General features: G+C 43.3%; 6 protein-coding genes and 1 long non-coding RNA gene across 8 annotated transcripts in view; 5 read left to right on the forward strand and 2 right to left on the reverse strand.

The window, feature by feature from the left end:
• Positions 1-1229, reverse strand: part of LOC134186259 (uncharacterized) — a 2336-nt gene extending 1107 nt beyond the window's left edge. The window contains exons 1-3 of the mRNA XM_062654172.1: positions 1121-1229; positions 938-983; positions 492-856 (exon numbers count right to left, since the gene is read on the reverse strand). Of these exons, the coding sequence (XP_062510156.1) occupies positions 492-856; positions 938-983; positions 1121-1168 (459 nt within the window). The 5' untranslated portion in view covers positions 1169-1229. The remainder of the gene's footprint in view (positions 1-491; positions 857-937; positions 984-1120) is intronic.
• Positions 1-2457, forward strand: part of LOC134186260 (thioredoxin domain-containing protein 15-like) — a 6394-nt gene extending 3937 nt beyond the window's left edge. Inside the window, exons 4-5 of the mRNA XM_062654174.1 lie at positions 1313-1344; positions 1414-2457. Coding sequence (XP_062510158.1) covers positions 1313-1344; positions 1414-1467 — 86 coding nt within the window. The 3' untranslated portion in view covers positions 1468-2457. The remainder of the gene's footprint in view (positions 1-1312; positions 1345-1413) is intronic.
• On the reverse strand, positions 1390-3584 carry LOC134186258 (uncharacterized). Its single transcript, XM_062654171.1, has 5 exons — positions 3522-3584; positions 3334-3382; positions 2522-2886; positions 1826-2457; positions 1390-1763 (listed from the first exon to the last, which is right to left on the reverse strand). The coding sequence occupies exons 1-5, from the start codon at positions 3567-3569 to the stop codon at positions 1529-1531; spliced, it is 1329 nt and encodes a 442-aa protein (XP_062510155.1). The 5' UTR covers positions 3570-3584; the 3' UTR covers positions 1390-1528.
• A 246-nt stretch (positions 3585-3830) lies between these two features.
• On the forward strand, positions 3831-8570 carry LOC134185580 (dystrophin-like). Its single transcript, XM_062653396.1, has 21 exons — positions 3831-3930; positions 3984-4053; positions 4200-4261; positions 4346-4420; positions 5142-5355; positions 5411-5496; positions 5899-5978; positions 6034-6235; positions 6388-6442; positions 6506-6545; positions 6602-6676; positions 6740-6864; positions 6919-6993; positions 7049-7093; positions 7153-7191; positions 7252-7270; positions 7328-7419; positions 7486-7711; positions 7776-7815; positions 7999-8139; positions 8210-8570. The coding sequence occupies exons 1-21, from the start codon at positions 3915-3917 to the stop codon at positions 8317-8319; spliced, it is 1887 nt and encodes a 628-aa protein (XP_062509380.1). The 5' UTR covers positions 3831-3914; the 3' UTR covers positions 8320-8570.
• Positions 8571-8832: 262 nt separating this feature from the next.
• Positions 8833-12170, forward strand: LOC134185598 (uncharacterized). Of its 2 annotated transcripts, none has more exons than XM_062653421.1 (19): positions 8833-8874; positions 8926-9102; positions 9322-9371; positions 9454-9556; positions 9708-9796; positions 9855-9949; positions 10011-10067; positions 10257-10344; positions 10427-10492; positions 10545-10666; positions 10721-10793; positions 10868-10894; positions 10956-11034; positions 11095-11184; positions 11256-11353; positions 11407-11493; positions 11552-11622; positions 11672-11748; positions 11814-12170. In XM_062653421.1, exons 1-19 carry the CDS (start codon positions 8868-8870, stop codon positions 11933-11935), a joined length of 1578 nt encoding a protein of 525 aa, XP_062509405.1. In that variant the 5' UTR covers positions 8833-8867; the 3' UTR covers positions 11936-12170. The 2 variants fall into 2 exon arrangements, with proteins under 2 accessions (XP_062509405.1, XP_062509406.1); XM_062653422.1 differs by having other exon boundaries at positions 11552-11596; positions 11661-11748.
• A 461-nt stretch (positions 12171-12631) lies between these two features.
• Positions 12632-13440, forward strand: LOC134185481 (uncharacterized). Its single transcript, XR_009970790.1, has 3 exons — positions 12632-12727; positions 12826-12901; positions 13356-13440. It is a non-coding gene; the product is annotated as an uncharacterized LOC134185481 (long non-coding RNA).
• LOC134185324 (multidrug resistance protein 2-like) lies at positions 13436-20677 on the forward strand. Its single transcript, XM_062653106.1, has 21 exons — positions 13436-13804; positions 13884-14055; positions 14180-14304; positions 14436-14552; positions 14611-14665; positions 14800-14913; positions 14980-15096; positions 15340-15465; positions 15532-15735; positions 15903-16235; positions 16298-16325; positions 16533-16789; positions 17218-17388; positions 17455-17556; positions 17622-17699; positions 17766-17852; positions 17992-18440; positions 18511-18673; positions 18915-19109; positions 19667-20020; positions 20217-20677. The coding sequence occupies exons 1-21, from the start codon at positions 13461-13463 to the stop codon at positions 20436-20438; spliced, it is 3813 nt and encodes a 1270-aa protein (XP_062509090.1). The 5' UTR covers positions 13436-13460; the 3' UTR covers positions 20439-20677.
• Positions 20678-23261: the final 2584 nt, after the last annotated feature.

Below are 23261 nucleotides of genomic sequence, written 5' to 3' on the forward strand. Positions count from 1 at the left end.
CATAAATAGTATATTGCATTGTTGGATGCATGAAAACGTTGTTTTGTAATATAAGCCACTCCAAGAAATAGATTAGTTTAGGGTTGCCGCTTGCGTGATTTTTTTGGCTCAGATAAAGAAAAATTATTATTATTATTATTATTATTTTATTATTATTATTATTACGCATGCCCAGTACAATCACTGGATACTACCCTACGTGTCTAGAGTGCTGCAAGTCCAAAGAAACTGTGAAAAGTTGTGCAAAATACTAGTAAAACCTTAGTTCATTAGTGCTAGCTGTACTTGTTGTGTTTGTTTGTCTTTTGTAGAGGCCCAATATATGAAAACAGTGAAGTCAAATTATGTTAGTAGATTTGAAATGAACCTAAAATGCTATAAATTTTTCTTCAAAGTTAATATCATTGAAATTTATTTGGTTGGCGTAGATAAAGCGTCAAATTTAAAGAACTGAGGACCAGAAACCAATCTATTTCTTAGAGTGGCCTTACCTTAACATCTCTCCATAGGCTGCCATATGTTTGTGTTGGTAACTTTCCTAACACTTGGGGTTCCGACGGCTCGCTCACGTCAACAAATGCGGTACCGTCGTACAAAGCGATGATCGCATACTCGCGTCCAGTTTCCGGATCGGTCCAGCCCCAGATATCGTTCGCATCTCCCGTAGTTCCCAGCTCGGACAACGGTACGAAAGAGAGGAGATCGACGTTGTGACATGGGTAGTCTCCAGCTCGACCGTCCGAGCACGGAGTTTGCGACATTGCGGGGACGATGGTCGGACAGTGGTGCTCACGGACACATCGTTCGTGCTCGAGTATTTTCAAATGCATCACTTCTTCGACACGAGGATTGTCGGCTAAAAGCAACGAAAATGACTGTTAGCACGTGAGTGGGTGTGGTTTACTGTTGAGATTTTGCTTTGTCGAGCAATTCTTACACGGAATTCGACATTTTCCAATGCAGTGAGTCTTGTTCAACTGTGCCTGTAAAGAGAGACAAAAACGACAGAATGACTCACAAGTCACGTGCTTCTTAGTTCTACCAGGCACGCAGTGGTACTTCGTAAACTTTCGTATTGCAGCTTAGGAATCATTCTGTTGATTAACACTGTTGTAAATACCTGCGAAGCTGCAGCGAGTCCAACGCAGACGAGAACTGTAACCAGCATTTTTGGGAGAATAGCCAAGCCAATTAAGTGCTCACGCAAGCGCAATTAACTAAGCACTTGACGACTAGCCCGGATAAAGAACATCTTAGCATGTCAGGTGCACTGTTCTATTTGTCCTGAGAAACGTTGTTTCTTGTTCTGTAGGTGTACATGGCAGTGAGAGGGACATGGCAGAGGTTTTATGGATAGTTGACGTGCATGGGCACACGAAATGTACGATGTATGGAAATGTGTATCATATATAGATAAGTTTCCGTATACAAAACAAAGCTGCATTGTTCATAAACCTCCAAAGTTAGTCATGCAAATTGAGACTCTGTAAACTCTTGTTGTTTCATTCATTGTTTTGTTGTCGTGGCCTTACTTTCGAGGATCGTTGAATCTCAGTACAAAGAGACCTCTTTCGATGCTGCTCACAATGATGGTACCGCTTTCAAAGTATGGATAGTTGCTCCAAGCGCCACTGAATCCCGGAGAGTTGCAGTCTGGTGCAACATCAAAGTAGCCCAACTCTCTCAATTCTCCTTCCTCGATCTCCGAAACGTCTAAGATACGAAGCCCAGCACAGTAATTGGATTGAAACGCAAGGTTACCCCTGAAACGCACGTATACTTAGACTGATGTGATAAAATGTGTATGTACTGTATAGTGTATTACTTGATGTAGAGATTATGGTCACTTGCAGTCTCAGAACTGTAGAAGCTGTTAATGTGTATGGGCTCATCGAGTCGGTTGACATTCCAGACTAGAGTGCGAGTGTTCGGTTGTGAGCCATACAGCTCGTCCAGCTCATCATCCAGAAGAAGATGAGACTGATCTTCAGTCAGCCATCCCTGGTGTGTGTAATAGTTCTGGCTATACGGAACCCTCGACAGCATGACCAAGTTGGACTTGTCATTGACATCGACAATTGTGAGTGTATCTTCATTGTAACAGAAGCAAATCTCTCTATTGCGGTAGCGCTCGTCTGGACCGCGGTAGATAAGGCATTGGGCGTCGTGAACATAGCCGTCTTCATCGAAACAGCCGGCATACTTTGGATTAGCCGGTTCGTTCACATCGACCATATGAAGACCGCCCCTGCACGTGCGTGTACCGACGGCATACATGAAGCCTGTCTCTTCGTTGCTCACTATGTTATGTGTGGAGCCAAACTCGTCGTAAAATGCTGTGTTCGATAGTATGCGGACTGGGCTCACTGCTGTCATCTCTCGCAGCTGTGTGAGATCGAAGACTTGCATACCGTGGTTGCTCGCTTCGCTCACGATGAATGCGTGGTTCTTGAAAACCTACACAAGACATAAATAGTATATTGCATTGTTGGATGCATGAAAATGTTGTCTTGTAATATACCTTAACATCTCTCCATATGCTGCCGTATGTTTGTGTTGGTAACATTCCTAACACTTGGGGTTCCGACGGCTCGCTCACGTCGACAAACGCGGTACCGTCGTACAAAGCGATGATCGCATACTCGCGTCCAGTTTCTGCATCGGTCCAGCCCCAGATGTTGTTCGCATCTCCCGTAGTTCCCAGCTCGGACAACGGTACGAAAGAGAGGAGATCGACGTTGTGACATGGGTAGTCTCCAGCTCGACCGTCCGAGCACGGAGTTTGCGACATTGCGGGGACGATGGTCGGACAGTGGTGCTCACGGACACATCGTTCGTGCTCGAGTATTTTCAAATGCATCACTTCTTCGACACGAGGATTGTCGGCTAGAAGCAACGAAAATGACTGTTAGCACGTGAGTAGGTGTGGTTTACTTGTTGCTTCGCCGGAAGGTTAGGGCCTGTCCACACTTGCAACTGGATCGCGATCCGATCGCGATAAATCCAATCCACATCGCGAGGTAGTTTCGATCGCGATCGGTTGAATCCAATTAGAAATAGTGGGCGTTACCTTCACGTACGTTACACGTGTAGTTGGAACTAACACTCCTCACTTGTCTTTGTTCTCGCTCACCTTACGCCGCTTTATCGACACTTTCCACAAGCAAAGAAGCCACACGTACACATCGGTCATCGGTCACGCGATATCGAAAATGAGCGTTTTGAAAGTGCAGTGTGGACGCTCGCTATCCCGCGATCAGCAGGATCGCGTGATCCGATCGCGATCCATTCAGGTCTAGTTTAGACAGGGCTTTAGACTAGAGGGTTTCTTACACGGAATTCGGCATTTTCCAATGCAGTGAGCTGTCTTGGACAACTGTGACTGTGAAGAGAGACAAAAACGACAGAATTTACAATCATGACTTACCAGTCGCTTGTCTAGCAGGCATGCTCTCGTAAACTTTCGTAGTGCAGCTTAGCAATCATTCTGTTCATTACTATCACTATAATGTTGTAAATACCTGCGAAGCTGCAGCGAGCCCAACGCAGACAAAAACTGTAACCAGCATTTCTGAGAGATTATCCTAGCCCTAGTGCTCACTTAATTAACTTAATTAAAGATGGAAGCACTTAATTAACGACAAGCCCGGATAGAGAACATCGTAGTGTGGCCGACTAATTTTAATTTAGAAGTGGCCTAGAATATACTCGTAGCTGTTGAAGCGACATGTCAACCAAAGTTCAACGAACAGCTGACCTCATATTCATAAGCTGCAATATTAATGAGCCCAACGCAAACGAGAAAAAAACTGGAGTGATACGCACGCATGCGCAAATAACTGCGATCGCCTCGTCTTAGGCCCGGATAACCAACTGCGTAGCGTATCGAATGCATTGAAGAGAGACGAACGGGAATGCCAAGTTCAGGAGGTGTGCTTAGCTTTTAGCGTTGTTATACCTACTAATGGCCTATATTTTGACAGAAAGAGAAGGTCCCGTCATCGAAGGCTGGCAACGTCTGGAAACGGCCAACGGAATTCCATACTACAGCAAGTAAAGTCAGACAGCGTGCGCCACGGTTGTACTGCATGTTGTTAGTAACGGCAGTTAATTAACTAAGCACTTGCATCTACGCATCGGGAGCCAGAGCTTCATTCGTGGTGATGCAGCCTTCTAATGTGTTTCTCACTTCGTCGTAGCAAACATTTGCAAAAGACGCAATGGGATCATCCAATGATGAAAGTTTTGGAAGCCGAACTGAGTAAGAAGAGGGCATTTTGACAGGGGGGCGTTGCACTGGTCCAGGGATGCTCTACTGTACATCCCACTTTCTTTCTCTCTGCAGAGGAGCTCGACAAAATTCGCTTCGTCGCGTACAGAACGGCTATGAAACTTAGAGCGGTACAGAAGAATACTAGAAGTAAGTGACCGTGCTGTAGAGGACTAAACCTGTAGAGTGGGTGTAGCAAACTTAGGAATGTTTTCACACTTTGGTGACATGCACGTGACATCTTGGATTTCATCTCCAGTAAACAATACAATATTAGACAATGTCAGTAAACAATACAATAAATAGATAATTTAGTAACGTGCTACTTATTTTTTCTTCAATAATTTATAATATTTAGAAATTGAGTGTCTGGTTATTACAATTGTAGTGACTCTGATGTTTGTTATTGGCTACCTAAACCACACTTGCTGGCCTAATTTCTACGTTTGCACTCTTTTCATACATTTTTGAGATACCAACTTTTGGGATCTTAATTAATTACCGGTAATGCTAATAAATTTACAAAACAATTCTTCTGTAAATTTTCAGTCAGCTTTCAAATATATCAGTGAAAGTGGGTGATAGGGACTTATAATTATCACACAGCTAACTAATTGATAAATTTGTGACCTAGTTTCTTGCAAGTTTGTGTAATTCAGCCTATTGGTATTAAATTAATTAAAATATGTGAAGTGAGTTAATCACCACGTGTGTTTAGTAAGAACAAAGTGGTTACATATTGAATGTTATAATCATCAAGCATTAGATAGGGTTCTTGTATTATTCATGTAGCTATTATTCAAAGTGGTTTAGGGTATATTGTCAGAGCTGGTGGCTGTATATACGGATTCAAGTTGTTACTCATTTTTAGTGTCTCTGATCAAATTGACTATTGTCAAAGCGGTGTTCTCGCAGAATGGATTAGAGAGTCAGTCGGAAGGAGCTGCACAGACTATGGACGTTTCTGATGTTCAAAGCATTATACACTCATTGTATCAACGGGCACATGAATCTAGTTGGGGTCAGGTGTCTCAGAAGCACAGTGCCGAGTTGATGATCAATTGGCTACTGAATGTCTATGACTGGTAAGTGTAGTATAATTTAAATTGTTAGAGTTGTGAAGTTTAGCGTCTTTATTAGTGGCAGAACTGGGAAAATGCGAGTTATGTCACTAAAAGTTGGAGTAACAACTTTGTCTCAAGCAAGACTTGAAGACAAATATACTTGTAAGAACAGTTGCATTGGACATTATGTTGAAGACACTGTATGTACTGTATATCATATCTTTCTGATGCAACGATGAGGGTGTCAGTGTAGTTCGATGTTTAGAGTATCTTCTCTGTTTGTTCATTTTGTTCATAATAGTTTCTCAGTAAAGAGTGCAGGGAACTCAGAACTTCATTTATGATTAGTTTGTGTGTGTGTGTGTGTGTGTGTGTGTGTGTGTGTGTGTGTGTGTGTGTGTGTGTGTACGTGTGTGTCTACGTGCATGCTGGTACATGTGCAGTTGTGTGCTTGGACATGTGTATGTGTGTAGGTGTGGATATTAATTTAGGCTATGAAATATATGTAACTTGGAAAGGTTATATTTGCGGATGTGCAACTAAGAATTTTCTATTTGTGGGCAGATTTGTGTGAACAGATATGCAGTATTGACAGCCATGTTGACAAAGAGGCATTGCTATCTCTGCTGAAGGATATGCTGCTGGTACTTGAGATCACATACGACTGATTATAGATGTAGTGCTACTGTAACTTTATAGATTGCAAGGCAGCTAGTGAAGGCTGAATGCCAAGCATTTGGGGGAAACAGTCCTAAGGCGGGAGTTGAGAGTTGCTTTGATTTTGTCAAAGCACAGAAACGGAACACTATCACCTATGAGGAGCTAATGCACTGGTTGCGAGCTGAGCCACAGACTATTGTTTTCCTTCCAACAATGCATAGGTTGGCTGCAGCTGAAGCAAGTGAGTTGCTAGTTGACATGTGTTTATAGGTCACGATTCTTTGTTTAGTTGATTGTTGTGTCTATCTTGCCCATTTTATTTGTCTGTCAGTTATTCGGTTATCCATTGTTGTTTGTATTATCGGTTTCTTATATCTGTATGCAATGTTGCAGTGAAACATGATGCAAAGTGCAACGAGTGCAAGGAGTATCCTATTGTTGGCATGAGGTATATGTAGAATTAGCAAGTTTAGGTAAACTATTGAAGTACTGAACTTTGTCGTGTTTCCAGATTTCGGTCAATGAAACATATTAATGTTGATTTATGCCAAGTAAGGCTCACGTTACATAAAATGGCTGATTGATTGACATGTGCTGAAATGTAAAGGGATGCTTTTTTACCTGTCGAGGAATGAACAACAAACCAAAGAATGCCCAATATTTTCATGAATATTGTGTTCCAGTATGGTTCTCATCGCAGTTTTGAAAAAATTTCAGTGATTTGAGTTATTATGTATTACTACAGGCAACATCCGGTGAAGATATAAAAGACTTTGCTGGAGCACTAAAGAATAAGGTAACAAAAGGTCATCGGAAAACACAATCATCATTTCTAGTTGTGAAAGATTCCAAAGATGATGCTGATGCTAAGTACGTCTAGAAACGAAATTTGCTTTTCTGTCATAGTGATTGTAATTCAATTAGCTCTGGAGAAGTTAGTGCTGTATCTTCTCGACCTGTTTCAGATGTTCATGAAGAAATTGGAGACCTGGCAGATGTGTAAGATAACATGGTCTTGTGAAGTTTTAGGTTGTTCATCTTTATTCTCTGACAGTTTGAGAGGGTTGGAAGAGCGACCATCCGAGACCAGACCAGACATGTGAATAAGCTTGCATGAGTAACAGAACCAAAATACTAGAAGTTGATTGATTTATACAGGGATGATGAGCACGCATTGATTCGTCTCTATGCAACTAGGTAAGTTGTTTATGTACCATAAATTTCATTTTTACTCTAACCCTGTGTTGTATTGTCTAGGTTGGCTGGACAGTCGGAAGTGAAATTGATCATACGTTCGAAGATGTCAATGTTTTATGTTGTTTACCTTATTTAGCTACGCTCACCTACTCAAATTACAGTTGAAGCAGAGGGCAGAGGACAGCTTGATGTTGAAAGAAACATCAAGACATTAGAAGAGGACAAAGGGTGCATTGAAGGATATTTCCAAGTGCTCCTGAAAGTGTGTTTGAATGTCTAATCTGCTTTGTTTAGTCAACTTGAAAATGAACTGGAAAATCTGAAAAGAATACTTGACAGACAGAAACAAGAACAACAGCTACAAGAACTAGCCATAAGCGACAGGGATGCAGCTGCTATGGTTCAGATGCAGCGAGAGCGACAAGACAAGGAAATACTCGAAGCACGCATCGAGGTATTGGAGGAGTACAATGTTCAGCTGAAGTTACAGTTGCAGAGATTGCGGCAGCTACTACAGGGCGTGAGTTACATTACTACGATCCTCGTGTGAACTTGTCTACAGTGTGTGTAATATCGTCTTCTAGCGAGACAAGAAGTCACCTAAATTGTTACGTTCACAAGCTGGTATGGTCTTACTTATGCTTAGTAGCTTAGAAATTTGTATTTGTCAATATATAGTATATTGTATATACATGAAGGGCAATACATAAGTAAAGGGATAGATGATGATATTGTGGATAGACTAGAGAAACAGACATGACTGTAATGTATCTGCTGCTCTCATTTGCTGTGTGTTGTTGATTTCAGCCCTCGAGGAGGTTGCTCCTGAGAATGCTGTTCTTGTGAATGCAACTGCTAGGGCACCTATGACTGCAGGTGTCAGTGAAGAGGCTCAGCTCCAGACTGTTGTGAGAAACTCATTGACTGGGTTTCCTGATTTGTTAGCGGGTAAGTGTCAGAGGCATATGCTCTGTAAAAAAAACCATATGAATAGTGAGTTACGATTTGTTGTGTCTAGATGTTGCTTCTTATGATAATGTATTTTCCGACATTCACGATGCTGCAAGTAGAGTTGGTGATGCAATGACAGAGTTTGTCAATGACATGAGTCACACTACCAAGCTTTGAGATTTTGGCTTTGAAACAGTAGGATAAAGCTTGCATTAATTAAGTTAACGCGCAGTTATAGTGGCTTTGCAATTGGATATGTGCATATAGAGTCATCTAAATCTAAGATACTTGTGGGTTCTTTCTTACATAATCAAAACGACTAGAGCACACTGCTGTACACGTCTCTTTACAGTGATTTTTTACGTTACTCTAGAGATTGCATGGACGTCAGCAGATCCATGAAGAAGGAAGGCATTATACAAATGAGATCGAAGCTTGTACATGTTGAGCTCCATGTGTGTGTGTATGCGGTATGCTCAGAAACCTTTGTACAGGCTGTGTTCTTCAATGCTGTCATTGGTTTTGAAACATTTATTTATTTAATCACGTTACACTGCCCCAACGTTGCTCTAGACGTCATTTTAGGCTTATCTGGGTACATACGTACTGATGGCACGGTTTCGGGGCAACTGTAACGAGTATCACTCACTACACAGTGTAACAAACAGGTCGGTGCCTCGGATTTCAGAGCTCAAATCTGCGCTCTAACAGACACGCAGCACTAAATGGCAGGTATGACTCGATGTTGGATTGTAGTTGCCATTAGAGTGTATTTTACGGTAGATGAAAATGCTGACATTGCAAGCGGTAGCGAGTCTGAATGGGACGATTGGGAAGAAGACGTCGTTACTTCGTGTCAAGACTTGTTTAGTGATCAGATGTTTGAAAGCGTGGAGAGCATGTTGGTGAACTGCAGAGAAGTACACGGGATCGACATGAGTCAGTTTCTGTCTTTGCATAGTAAGAATCCACGCACAAAACCACGTGCCTTTTAAATTTATTATTAATATTACTATTATTTTAAAATTATTATTTCTATACAAGTGAATACATAACCAAACTGTGGACTTTAATTAGAAAGAAAGGCTGTACAAGTTGTAGATGTACGTTCTGCTGGTATTGCATGTATCTAGTGAGTTTGGATATTGCTGCAGTCAAAAGCGTGACTTTCTTTTTTAGAACTAGACTTTTACAGTCGTATCAAGTTCATCAATTATATAAGACTTGAAGTAGGTGTATTTGACAGCATTTGCAGAAGTTGCTTAATTAATTAACAAAATTTTTTAGTAATCCAAATTAATTTGTTTTTAGCGTCCGAGTCCTGGAGATGTTATCGCAGACTTTGACAAGTTGGCATGGAATGATGAAAAGTATCTGAAACCTGTTTTATTGGATGACCCAATTTTGCAATGGGGTATTCAATAATTTTTTATTAATTAATGTTGTTGCATGTTGTTGTTGTTGTTGTTGTTGTTGTTATACAATTAGATCAACATATGCAGATTTTCATGCAAAGGCTTAGTATCAAGCCACAGCCATTGCATCTTTTCTAAATGTTGTTGCAGACTTTGGACTTGAAAATGATGACGATAGTGATGATATGGAGTTGGTAGAAAATACTGGGAAGACTACAACAGCAGATTCTAATGATAGAGTAAGCTTGACAATTAAATCAATAATATGCATGTGATCGGTGGTTTGTTTTTCACTAGGACGTTGTTGCTGCAAAAATGCGAGACAGTGAGGCTCGGGCTTTGGCAGCAGAAGAAAGTCTGTCACGGGCAATGCTTGATTTACAACAGATGAGGTATACCTTCTTTGTTGGCAGTATATAGTAAGTGCAAACATTTGTCAACCTTGTTGTGTAGATCAACGATGCAGTCTGTTGTGAAAGATAAGATTAATGTTGACAAGGTCAAATGCAGGTACGTATTACTGACTTTTGTTAGTATTTTGTTTAAATTGTCTGCTCTTTATTAGCATTTGCATGTCGATCTTTGCTAGTAGTACTTTTGACACTGTTGTTGTTGTTGTTGTTGTTGTTGTTGTTGTGTTAATTTAAATGATCAATATGTTTTTATATAAAGTTCTTATTTTATTACATATCTAAATAGATCAAACAGCAATTCCAGTGACAACAGTGAGGAAGATGAATATTTTGCATCATACTCACATTTTGGTATTCACAAAGAGATGCTGCAGGTATACAGCTTAGCCTTACACTATTTGAACATACCTATGGCATTATCAATTGTAGCAACACATGTTGCCTATATATTTATAGGATGATGTAAGAACGGGAACATACAGGGAATTTATGCTACAAACCAGACACTTATTCAAAGACAAAGTGAGTCTGAATTAAGCTTTTTACTTAATATTACATTATATTTTAATAATAGGTTGTATTGGATGTTGGATGTGGTACTGGAATTCTATCTATGATTGCAGCTCAATGTGGAGCCAAGCAAGTCATTGGAGTAGACAAATCTACAATCATTCATCAAGCAGTGGACATTGTCATGTCTGCTTTTTTATACGATGTGTCGATGCAGTCTGATGTCTGTTATGCTGGTAGGGAGAATGGCCTTCACGATGTTGTGACGTTGATTAGAGGAAGAATCGAAGATGTGCAACTTCCAACAGAGAAAGTAAATGTTCATTTATGACAAATAATAATCAATGGAAGAAGTTTCTAGTATATAGCTGTTTGTTTATATTACAGGTGGACATTATTGTTTCTGAGTGGATGGTAGTTATTTTACAGCTACTTGCAGTGAAGTGCTATGTTGTAAATTGTGGCAATGGCTTAGGGTTACTTTCTTTTGTTTGAATCAATGCTTGACTCTGTCATATTTGCAAGAGATAAGTGGCTCTCTCACACTGGTTCAGGTTTGCCATATTGCACTTTTCCCAAACTTATAAATTTCTTTAGTTTCTTTTTTATTAAAGTGTATCCTGATGTATGTCACATCAGTCTAGCAGCAGTGAGCAATCAGACACTTTGGGAGAGTAACATTGCATTCTGGGATGACGTATATGGTCATTGATATTGCTCAATTTAGTAGCTGAAATTTGCATGGAAAGATTGTGTGAGATTATATAATTTACAGGCTTCAAGATGAGCTGCTTGAAAGAGTTGTCTATAACAGAACCTTTAGTTACAGCAATCAATCCCGAATCAGTTGTCTCTGACTCTGTTGTCGTAAAGGTGAGGGTTTTTGCAATGGAAAATGTATTGATGAGAGACCATTCTTCTTATAGACTATTGATGTGAAGTCCGTGGTAGTCACCGATTTGGATTTTGAAGCTGATTTTGTACTGAGAGTTACTCGAAACTGTGTTTGTACAGTAAGTCAGTTCACTTATCGAATCATTGCTAATTGAGCTTCTAGACTGGGTTTCATAGGCAATAGTGGGCTACTTTAACGTCCAGTTTAATGGTGACGTTCAGGTACATCACAATAGAAACTTATGTTGGTCAGTTGTCTTCAGGAGCGTACACGCACTTTTTTCAGTTGTCATTTAGTACTCATCCTAGTGCCAAAGCAACTCATTGGAAACAGACAGTATTTTTATTGCAAGAGCCAATACATGTCAAAGAAGGTGCACACAATTAATGATCATGCAGTGTTTTCATGTTCTTATATCTTTTGTCATTACGTTTTCAGGTGACACGTTATCTGGTACAATTTGCTGTGAGAAGAGTAAGAAAGATCGTCGTGCTCTGAGTGTGAGTCTGAATGTTATCAACCCTGCTGGACAACAAAGTAGAAAGTACTGCATGAGTTGATCGTTTGGTGCAAAGACAAGAGATCAATTCACGTTATTTGCAAAATTTTACTATAATTAATGACAACAAGTTTGTTGTATTAATTTTGTGTTATTAACACACTGTTTGACACAAGAGAGTTGAATAGCTGATGAGCGTATAGATGCTGAATGCTTTATCTCTAGAGTGCTGTTGCACTCATTTTTGAGCTCGTTTGTCTTGTGTTCATCCCATTAAATGACAAAGCAAATTATAGATTATGCAATCCATGAATGTGTCACAAACTGCAATACATGTACGCAGACAGGATTTAGGATTCAACACAAGATTGTTGAATAGATCAATGTGAGCACTTGCCGATAAATTCAAGGCTTTTATAATTAGTGTTTTGACAGCAGTACATACATGTAATTGAAAAATTAGATGAGGTGGAAAGTAGGAAAAGCAAAACGGAAGTTAGAAATTGGAAATTGGAAGTGGAGAACAGAACCCGAACCGATATCATTCTAAATTTGTGCTTCTGTGATCTGGTTGGTGCTTTTCTGGTATCTGTGGCTATTCATTGGCAATTCGTTGCAGTAAATGGTACAACCACATCATAAGACATGCGTTCAGCTGACACTGGCGTTGGGCGGGAATCCTGACAAATCGATGAGGATCATTGGCTACATCAAACTGTACTGAAATCTGATTGGCTACAGCGTTGACTGACTGAGGTTTCCTGACGACTTTGACGTTCGAGTCATTTGTAGAGATGGCAGAAAATGTACAAGAATTGCCAAGTGTTATAGAGTCTGGCAACTCGGAAATGAGGTGATGTGACGTACTGTACAGTGTATGGCGTGAATCTGTCAAATGCAATCTATTGGTCGACAATTTGCTATTTGTTTGTCATTTTTGTTCGTTTTAAGGGTTGAATTTGAACCTAAGGAAGGTCGTACAGACTCTGTGAACAGCAGTTCTTCCAGGCAGTTTACGTTTGGTTTGGTAAGATCGTTAGAGAATTGCACTCATCGTTTTCGTGCCGTCTAGAGTTACCGTGCGTCAGTGGTTGGTGTCTGTAAGTTTACTCACTCACTTTAGGGTTTGGCTACTGCTGGTTTTTACCTTGACTCGTTTTATGTAATTGTTTTAATTTGGGATTCTTGCTTGGTTAACGAGTTTTGCTGGTCCCGTTGTTATATATATATATATATATATATATATATATATATATATATATAATGCTAATCGTTTGTCAGTGCATGTGGTGATCGTTTGTGTCGCTACCTGTTCTTGCATTCTTATGTTAGTGAGCGGCTTATAATTTACAGTTTTCCTAACTTAGAATGTCATTCATGTATATACTGCGTGTATATACACGTATATCGACAGCTCTTTCTTAATTTGATTTGTTTTTTTAGTTATTTAGTTATTTGTGTTGTTCTATCACATTGTGTAGTTCAAATGTGCAGACAAGGTAGATGTATGTCTTCTCGCTGTCGGCATTCTTGCTGCCATTGCAGCCGGATTGGGCTGGCCTGTTTCGACGTACATATTCTTTGCAATGATTGACCAGTTTCTTTGCTACACGGCAAGCATTGTGCAACTTCGCTACATTCAAGGGCTCGACAACACAACAGTTTCAATGCAATGTCTTTTGAGTAAAACAGATTCTGCCTGTTTACCGGGACTAGTGCTAGAAAATGAAGTCGAAACATCGGTAATTCGCCTCGCAGCCGTTGGCTTTGGTATTTGGGCAGCGTGCTACCTGGAATGGACTTGCTTTCGGATATCTGCCGCGCGCCAGACAAGAAAAATGAGAGAGAAACTTTTTCAGGCCATTTTGAGACAGCAAATGGGATGGTTTGACACTGCGGATCCTGGCGAATTGGCAATTTGCATTACCGAGTATGTACCGGTATCAAGACTTTAAATGTTAAACCTGTAGCGCGTACACTAGCATAACTCAGCTTTCGGTCTGTTGCAGAAACATAGACAAAGTAAACGACGGCATTAGCGAAGGCATTCCTTCTCTTGTGTGGAGACTGTCTATTTGCATTGGTGGCATCGTTCTCGGTCTCGTCGTGGAGTGGAGATTGTCTCTGATTGTGCTGGCGGTTACGCCTATACTCGCCGTCTTGGCAGCCGTTTTGTCCATTGTAGGTGATGCACTCGATACACGCTGTAGCTAGTAACTAAGTTTAGAAATGGTTTTATGGCTTGTTTATCAAATTGCGCGTTGCTTCTCTAGAATCGTATCGAAAGTAATTGTTTCATTTGTAGACTGTGTCGTCTTACGCTGTCGCTATACAAAATGCGTACGGCAAAGCAGGAAGTACTGTTGAAGAAGTGATGTCAGCAATAAGGACGGTTGTCGCGTTCGATGGTCAAGAAAAGGAAGTTGACAGGTACAGTACCGAGGCACATTTGTAGTTGGCCACCTCGGTCTTGCGCGTTATTAGTCATACCGTGGTACTCTTATTTGTTTGTGGCTATCTGTCTCGAATGGAGTTTAACCTTACAGTAGTCCTTCGTGTAGATATGACTCTGAGTTGAAGGATGCACAGAAAGTTGGAATTCGAATCGGTTGCGTCATTGGCGTTGTCATGGGCATTATTTATTTGTTCGTGTTTGGTTCGTGTGGAATGGGATTTTGGTAAGTGGAATACGAGCATTTTCTAAAGTGCGTTATACGTATATTTAAATGTGAGTAGGTTTGTCGGTCATTACGTTAGAACCGAAGGAGCAGGTGCTGGAAAAGACTTGACCGTAAGGCACGCGTAACTGCATGCTGTTGTAACATACAAGACCATGGAGTGTCGTACTATTAATAGTTGTGTTGTCTTGTATACTTGTTTGTATATTTAAGTGTTCTTTCGTTTATATTTCTATCGGTTTCGCAGGCATTTGTCGCTGTTCTGCGTGCTGCTTTTGCTTTGGGCAATCTGATGTCCAGCTTTCAGTCAATCAGTTTTGCAAGAGGTGCGGCAGTCAGTGTATTTGAAATTCTCGAACTGGTCAGCGACAGCCTATAAATAGTGAAAGCATTAGGACATCGGTAGTCGCACGCGTGCTCTGTCTAGAAATCGGATATCGACCCAATGGCTAAGCACGGTCACGCCTTGTCCGAAGACGAGGTGAAGGGCACCATCGAGTTTAAAGATGTCACGTTTCGTTATCCTGCCAGACCCGATGTTCAGGTCAGCAGTCTTGCGGTTATGAGTGAATTACTTGTATATCTATGCCGCATGCGAGCATGTGCAGGCCTTTACGTAATTTTTGCAACGCGTTTGCGTGCACAATTTTTGCGGCGTGTTGCTCTAGCTCTGCAAACTGCGGCAACTCTGAATGCCTCTTTTCTGCATGACATTGACGTTTCTTGGGGCTTACAGTGCAACATTTGCATTACGCTGCGAATCTAAAGAAAAAGAGTGTTTTCGTAGGTTCTCTCAAAAATCAATCTGACTGTCAAATTCGGTGAAACGCTGGCGTTGGTTGGACCTAACGGCTGTGGAAAAACAACGATAGTTCAACTCCTGCAGAGATTTTACGATCCAAGCGAAGGAGCAGTAAGTGAATGAATATGAAAACAGAGAAAAGACAAGAAGCACGTTTCTTCGTTACATTCTACGCAGGTTTATCTTGACAAACACAACCTGAAAACATTAAATGTCTCTTGGCTACGCAAACAAATTGGTGTCGTCAGTCAAGAGCCGGTGCTGTTTGCCACCAGCATCGCCGACAACATCAGATATGGTCGACCACATATCTCTGATGAGCAAGTCATCGAAGCCGCCAAACTAGCCAACGCTCACGGCTTTATTACGTCACTACCTGAGGTTAGCATACAAGTTCACTTATTTGAGTATGAGTACAGACAAGTTGTCAATGGTTTGTTTCGAGTTGAAAATAATAAATAATAACAATAATAACTACCATATACCTTATTAAAGTTATTAATTGCCGACCAATATTTTAGTGAATTCAGTAGTCTCATTTGTGTTAGAAATATAACACGCACGTCGGCGAAGCAGGATCGCTTTTGTCTGGCGGCCAAAGGCAGAGGATAACAATAGCTCGTGCATTAGTGGACGATCCCAAGATATTGCTGCTGGATGAAGTCACTTCTGCTCTTGATAGCGAGAGTGAGAAAGCCGTGCAGGATGCATTGGACAAGGCTCGACAAGGAAGGACGACTATAGTCATTGCTCATCGACTTGTCACGATACGAAACGCAACGAAAATCGCAGTCGTCGTCGACGGTGCTATAAACGAGGAAGGGTCACATACTTCACTGATGGATAGGAAAGGACTCTACTATAGTTTAATTGCCTCACGAGTATGAAACGGCTATAGACTACCGTCGTCACAATTTTGTTTGTAATATATATGTGTGTGTAGGACGAATTGGACAAAGTTCCTGATTACTGTAAGGAATACTACTACTATACTACTGTAGATATAGTTATAGGCTGGACGGACGATGGACGGACGGACGGACAGACGGAGAAGACGACCGACCGTAAGGACAAACCAGACTCTAGATAATTGCATGCTAATGCTGTGTTATGAGTGTTCAGTATCGTGTAGTTTGAGGTGTAACGACTCTTTATTGCTATTTGAACTTTGTTTGCAGCCGCCATACGATCGAATGCCGAAACCGCATGGCGCCGGCTGAGCGACGTCTTTCCAATTAAACTAAAATCGACGGCAAAGATGTTCAGAAGACTAAAGACGAAACAGTCGCTTATCTTCAATTCACGTCCTGCAGCAATCGGAGTCGCGACGAGTTCTTCCGAGCCTTCCGCCATAGCAAGACAACGCTCTCATCACACAACCCCGTTTGCTATCGGACTCCTGGCTCGTCAGTCGACGGTCTTTACAATAGGAATGGTAAGCAAGGGCAGATGTTGGTAATTATTCTTTTTGCATCGCAACAGAGGCGTCGCCAGCTTTCCATAGTTGGGGGCAGACGGGCAGTTATAGTTGGCATCAAACTCAGTCAAACCAGTCGCATAGGAAAGTGTCACGAAATCTTTAAATCGAAAACAAACGGGAGCAGTAACATGCATGGAGATAGACAGGTCGGTGTCGTATGCATATCTAGTCCGTTATGGTCATTAACCCCGTATACAAAGAGTAACTGCTGTATTCTCCTCTATAGCACTGTTGAGCTGCTCGTGCAAGTTATGTATAGCATCAATTTCAAAAGTGAATTGTGCTTGCATGCACTGTCGGGTCTATGAAGTCCTCTTAACGACGCCAATATACACATACCATAGTACAACACGTATACTGTACATGTAGTTGTTTGCTTGTAGAATGACGGTTACGTGCAAGAGAAAGAACTGCAGCCGCAGCCGCCGCCTCTGCGGCGCATGATGGCGCTCAACGGTTCCGAACTGTGGTACGTAGTGCTCGGAGCCGTCGGCGCCGCCGTGTCGGGCATCGTTATGCCGGCTTTCGCTTACGTTTTCGCTCAAGTGATAGGGGTAACAATAACGAGCACACACGCGTATAGACCGTTAGCTTACCGATTAATTAAACGATGTGTCTAGTCATTCACGGGCATGTGCGACGCCATCGAGAACGAGATAATTCGCTGGATTTCAGTTCTGGTCGCCATCGGAGTGGCGGCAGGAATCGCCGAATTTGTCAAGGTCGCTCGCAGTTTCATGAGTTGATATTAACACTATTTTCTCGTATGCTTTTTATGTTGGCGTAGTTGTTTTTTTTCGAAGTTTCCGCTCAAGCTCTTATCAAACGTGTAAGAGTGATGGCCTTTAGAGCAGTTCTTTGTCGGGTAAACATACTGCATGTGTATGTATATGTTGTTGAGTGACCGTAATGTGTCGTTGACATGCTAAAGGATATTGGCTGGTTTGATGATGATCTGCTTCATTCATCGGCTGTCGTCAGTACTCGTCTAGCTCAAGATACACTGAGCATGAAACAGGTATATATGTCTATATGTATATATATATATATATATATATATATATATATATATATATATAGGCGTTGACGTTTAGCTTCTTGGACGCGTCGATTTTGTTCTTATATGTGTGTGTTTTGCATGGTCGTACATATTCTAGGGTACTCCAGGTCGTGTGATTGTTATTGTTCAGTTGGCTTTCACGGTGCTCGTTGCCGTCGTTGTCGCTTTCGTCTTCAGTTGGCGCTTGACTCTCGTCATGTTCGGACTCGTTCCCGTTGTCGTCTTCGTTGCCGTTCTTCAATCAAAGGCGGTATCCCGTTACGGTGATTTGACGCAGGAAACGTTGGAGTACACGAACGTCCTTGCAACCGAAGCTATCGACAACGTGCGTACGATAGCGCAGTTGGCGTGCGAGGAGACGGTAGTGGAGACGTATGTGAGTCATTTGCAAGAGCCTTACAGGACGGCCGTTATCCACAGTCATCTGAGCGGATTTCTTGATGGTTTAATCGAGGCGATACTCTATTTTGCTATTGCCGCCGCGTTTCGGTTTGGCGTGTGGGAAATGGAAGAATTCTTTGAGATATCGTTTAAAAACGTGCTCGTGTAGGTTAATTATCACCGAGGAGCGCGAAAAAATGTACTTTGCAGAGTTTGTTTCTCTCTTTTCTTGTAGAGTGTTTGGATGCGTCGTCTTCGGTGCTTTTTCTGTCACTCGAGCACTGGCTCTTGCTTCTGGTGCCGCAAGCGCCGGCAAGGCTGCTGCTCGAGTGTTTGAGCTAATCGATGCGCAACCGAGCACCAAGTCTCACGAGGTTTACTCGCCGAAAGATAATCTTGTAAGTCAACAGAAAACTCAGTACCGTGTTGTTTCGAGTAAACGCCGCGGCGTTCATTTTTAGCTAGAGTTTCAACTGCGGCGTTTATTTGAGGGCGGGGTTTATATTTATCCGTACTCTTAGCTGCGGCGTTTAAACGAGAGCGGCGTTTAATCGAAGAAATCGGTATATGCAACGACGTCGTTGCAGTGTGTTGGTTTTCCGATTATTTTGTGTGCTTAATTAATTTCTATGTGTGTAGGATGCCGTTCGGCGGCTAAGTTTCCGAAACGTGTCGTTTACTTATCCGGCTCGTTTGAATGCTGTCGTGTTGAACGGATTGAGTTTTTCGGTCGACGCCGACCAGATCGTCGCTCTCGTCGGGACGAACGGTTGTGGCAAGAGTACGTGCGTTCAGTTGCTCGAGAGATTCTACGATCCAGACGAAGGAAAAGTGGTTAGTAGTAGCTGGAAGAAATATTTAGTAACAAATTGTTCTATTATGCTTAGTTTGTCATGGCAAAGTACACAAAGAAAACACTTAAACGCATTAATTAAGAATTAGTTCTCCACATGCATGCACAGTGCAGGCCTGATTCTCGAGCTGGTAGTGGTGGATTCATTTAGATGGTGTGTTAACTGCAATCAAGCTCAAATGTCAAAAGGATGTATTTTGTTGATAATAGGAAGTTAGAAATCGAATTGCTTGTTTCATGTACATTAATGAAGTGATTTCTGTTGTGTTTTCGCTTTCATCAGTAAAAAATCTAGAAATAATTTCGTTTGTCGTGCATTTATTAGCAATTCGTAGCAGCGATTGTGAGCATTTGACAACATTGGTAATACAATCGTTATTTTTCGTTTGTGTACCGGCAACTTAATTATTCCTAAATTTTTTATCCGTGTGTATACTGTACGTGTACGGTACAGTATTTGCCGGTATCATACCGGTACGTACCAGGTATAATGAATACATGCTGGACAGTTGCGTTTCTCTAATGTTTTGTTGTCTAGCTGCTGAATGAAAGTGACATCCGGCATTTGAACGTAAAAGACGTACGCTCGCAGATTGGTCTGGTAAGTCAAGAGCCCGTTCTATTTTCGCGCAGTATTCGAGACAACATTGCGTACGGCGACAATCGTCGGCAATTGTCTCAAGAGACAATAGAAGAGGCGGCCTCGGCTGCCAATGTTCATAACTTCATTCTTTCTTTGCCGGATGGTTATGACACAGTCGTGGGTGAAAAGGGAAGACAATTGTCGGGAGGTCAGAGGCAGCGAATCGCCATCGCTCGTGCTCTTGTTCGCAATCCTAAGATCTTACTCTTGGACGAAGCGACATCTGCACTCGACATGGAGAACGAAAGGGTACGTAGACATGGATAGACATCCACACGCACAGGCGCGCACACGAACACACACACACGCACGCACGCACACACACACACACACACACACACACACACACACACACGCAACACGCAACACGTTTCTGCAGTCTGATGCACACAATTAGTGTTATCTAATTGTCTTTAGCATATCTTTTGTGTTTGTCTCTCTCTAGAGTGTTCTAGACGCTTTCGATCGTTCACGCCGAGGCCGCGTTTGCGTCATCATTTCACATCGTCTATCTGCTGTAAAGAGAGCTGACAAGATTATCATGCTACGAGGAGGAAGAGTGCTTGAAGAGGGAACACACGAACAGCTAATGCTGAAACGTGGCGCTTACTACTTACTAGTCGGTCACGCTCAAGCAGGAAATACACTTACGGAAGCGGTATCTTGATCACCGGGACTGACGATTGAAAATAATTTTAAGCGCAGACAGTCACTTGCTATAGCTAGAGACACCTTGCTTACTTCGTATGCTCTGACTAGACACTACGTACTATATAGCTAGTGGTTACATGCATGGTACTGTAAGCTTGGTACCGCGGGGATGGGGATGACTCTTGTGCAATGGCGCGGTACTGCATATGATTTTGCAAGCAATTGACACGAACAATTAATTAAATACTAACTAGCTCTCTATATAGGCACGACATGCACATTCTTGAGCGTCACGCAAGCCTAGAGTCATAGACTCACAAGCGTAGCGAATTTACTAGAGGTTCATAGCAAGATGTCTATCGTATCTTCGTTAGTTAGCTACTCTAATTACTTGTCGGTCGCTTTGCAAGCTGTAGTGCCACTTTTTTGTTCGCATGCGTCACTGCAAGTGCAATCTAATTAGAGAGCTCCCCACAGTCAATTATTTCAAACAATGTTGTTTTAATTGTAGCGTGGTACTGCGAGGATGAGAAGCATGCGCAGTCGATGAAGGGTGCTTTTGATGGTACTATCCAGCCCTTATTCGGCCATTCTATATTGGCATAGTCGGCATGGCTGCCAAAGTGGGACGTGCCCAAAAAGAATTCGTTTTAGACTACGGCCGCAACGTAGCCTCAGAGTTTGAGCTCTGGCTCGACGATGTCAAATGACTAGTACATGTCGATCTGCAAGGCTATCTACAGAGGAAAAGAGTCTGTTCTTAAACTTGGCTGGACTGATCGAGCCTGCGGAGAGTGGTCAAGGGATTGGTAGTAGAAACGCCTACTGAAGACGGAGTGGATGAATACACAGCCTTGACAGTACTACAGGCTCCTCCTCCCCTCGCCCTCCTCCCCTCGCCCTCCTCCCCTCGCCCTCCTCCCCTCGCCCTCCTCCCCTCGCCCTCCTCCCCTCGCCCTCCTCCCCTCGCCCTCCTCCCCTCGCCCTCCTCCCCTCGCCCTCCTCCCCTCGCCCTCCTCCCCTCGCCCTCCTCCCCTCGCCCTCCTCCCCTCGCCCTCCTCCCCTCGCCCTCCTCCCCTCGCCCTCCCTCCCCTCGCCCTCCTCCCCTCGCCCTCCTCCCCTCGCCCTCCTCCCCTCGCCCTCCCTCCCCTCGCCCTCCTCCCCTCGCCCTCCTCCCCTCGCCCTCCTCCCCTCGCCCTCCTCCCCTCGCCCTCCTCCCCTCAACCTCCTCCCATCACCCTCCTCCCCTCACCCTCCTCCCCTCACCCTCCTCTCCCACCCTCCTCTCCCACCCTCCTCTCCCACCCTCCTCTCCCACCCTCCTCTCCCACCCTCCTCTCCCACTCTCCTCTCCCACCCTCTATTCCCACCCTCCTCCCCACCCTCCTCTCCCACCCTCCTCTCCCACCCTCCTCCCTCACCTTCCTCCCCTCACCCTCCTTCCATCACCCTCCTCTCCCACCCTCCTCTCCCACCCTCCTCTCCCACCCTCCTCTCCCACCCTCCTAACTCTCCCACCCTCCTCTCCCACCCTCCTAACTCTCCCATCCTCCTAACTCTCCCACCCTCCTAACTCTCCCACCCTCCTCTCCCACCCTCCTCTCCTACCCTCCTCCCACGCTCCTCCGCACCCTCCTCCCACCCTCATCACCGCACCCTCCTCCCCTGACCCTTCTCCCATCATCCTTCTCCCATCACCCTCCTTCCATCACCCTCCTTCCATCACCCTTCTTCCATCACCCTCCTTCCATCACCCTCCTTCCATCACCCTCCTTCCATCACCCTCCTCCCCTCACCCTCCTCTCCCACCTTCCTCCCACCCTTCTCCGCACCCTCCATGTTGTGGCAGCATGATAGGCACAGCCACTGGCTACCAGTTGCTGGGGCAAGCCGATCATGTGTGTGTGTGTGTGTGTGTGTGTGTGTGTGTGTGTGTGTGTGTGTGAGAGAGAGAGAGAGAGAGAGAGAGAGAGAGATGCTGGGAATAGTGTTTGCTATAACTCGATTTCGCCAGAGTGTGTTAGGGCGAAATGTGCAAGTATTGACAGGTCACAAGCCTCTCATCCACGTCATTTATAAGCCCTTTGATGAGGTGCCTCCTCGTCTGCAGCGGTGGCTGGTGGCTCTAATGCCATACCAGTTTTCTCTCAACTACAAGCCTGGGCAGCATCTAGTATGCACTGATGCTTTCTCCAGAGCACCACTACCTGAGCAAAATCCAGCGCCTGAAGAGTGTCGGGATATTGGTGAGTATATCAGTATGGTGCTAGAAGAAGCACCAGTTGGCATTGGTGATATTCAACAAACGTCAAAGGAAGACTTCCTTCTGTCTAGTGTCATGCAGAGAGTTCTTACAAATGGATGAAACGAATGCAGTCGATCAGAAGAATCCTACTACCTAGTGCGGGACCAGTTGACTGTTGTAGATGACACCATGCTCTTGGGTAACAGGGTTGTGATTCCGGAGGTCATTCGTAGATCATTCCTTCGCCTGGCTCATGAAGGACATCCTGCAGCTGGACTAGAGGCTTTCAGGACACGTTAAGGACCCGTGTTCGGTGAGTATTCAGCATGTGAAGGCAAACCCAGGGTATCCTCAGTCGAAGGAATGGTGGAGAGACTGCCTAGAGTCTTATGGGAGAGACTTAATGGACGTAGGCCTTCAATTCCTTTTCATCAACGCCTTCAATAAACGTTGATGGACATCCGCAATTCAACTAACCGAATGCTGGGCACAACACCCTCGGAAGCACTCTTTCAAAGGATCCTTCACACTCAAATACCAGCTGACAGAACCTCTTTTATAGTGAATCCCAGACATCAGTCTCAGGTGAAAGCT

Source organism: Corticium candelabrum, chromosome 10 (genome assembly GCF_963422355.1).
Source record: "Corticium candelabrum chromosome 10, ooCorCand1.1, whole genome shotgun sequence".
Lineage (NCBI taxonomy): Eukaryota > Metazoa > Porifera > Homoscleromorpha > Homosclerophorida > Plakinidae > Corticium > Corticium candelabrum.

Coding starts and splice junctions, on each gene's coding strand:
- LOC134186258 (XM_062654171.1), bottom strand. CDS start 3,569: ATGCTGGTTACAGTTTTTGTCTGCGTTGGGCTCGCTGCAGCTTCGCAG. Junction 2,887..3,333: donor TGGAAAATGCCGAATTCCGT/GTAAGAAACCCT, acceptor CGTTGCTTCTAG/CCGACAATCCTCGTGTCGAA. Junction 1,764..1,825: donor GACCATAATCTCTACATCAA/GTAATACACTAT, acceptor CGTGCGTTTCAG/GGGTAACCTTGCGTTTCAAT.
- LOC134185580 (XM_062653396.1), top strand. Junction 7,712..7,775: donor TGCGGCAGCTACTACAGGGC/GTGAGTTACATT, acceptor ATCGTCTTCTAG/CGAGACAAGAAGTCACCTAA. Junction 7,816..7,998: donor ATTGTTACGTTCACAAGCTG/GTATGGTCTTAC, acceptor TGTTGATTTCAG/CCCTCGAGGAGGTTGCTCCT.
- LOC134185598 (XM_062653421.1), top strand. Junction 9,372..9,453: donor TCAATTATATAAGACTTGAA/GTAGGTGTATTT, acceptor ATTTGTTTTTAG/CGTCCGAGTCCTGGAGATGT. Junction 10,345..10,426: donor TTCACAAAGAGATGCTGCAG/GTATACAGCTTA, acceptor ATATATTTATAG/GATGATGTAAGAACGGGAAC.
- LOC134185324 (XM_062653106.1), top strand. CDS start 13,461: ATGATTGACCAGTTTCTTTGCTACACGGCAAGCATTGTGCAACTTCGC. Junction 18,441..18,510: donor TCGTTTAAAAACGTGCTCGT/GTAGGTTAATTA, acceptor CTTTTCTTGTAG/AGTGTTTGGATGCGTCGTCT. Junction 18,674..18,914: donor ACTCGCCGAAAGATAATCTT/GTAAGTCAACAG, acceptor CTATGTGTGTAG/GATGCCGTTCGGCGGCTAAG.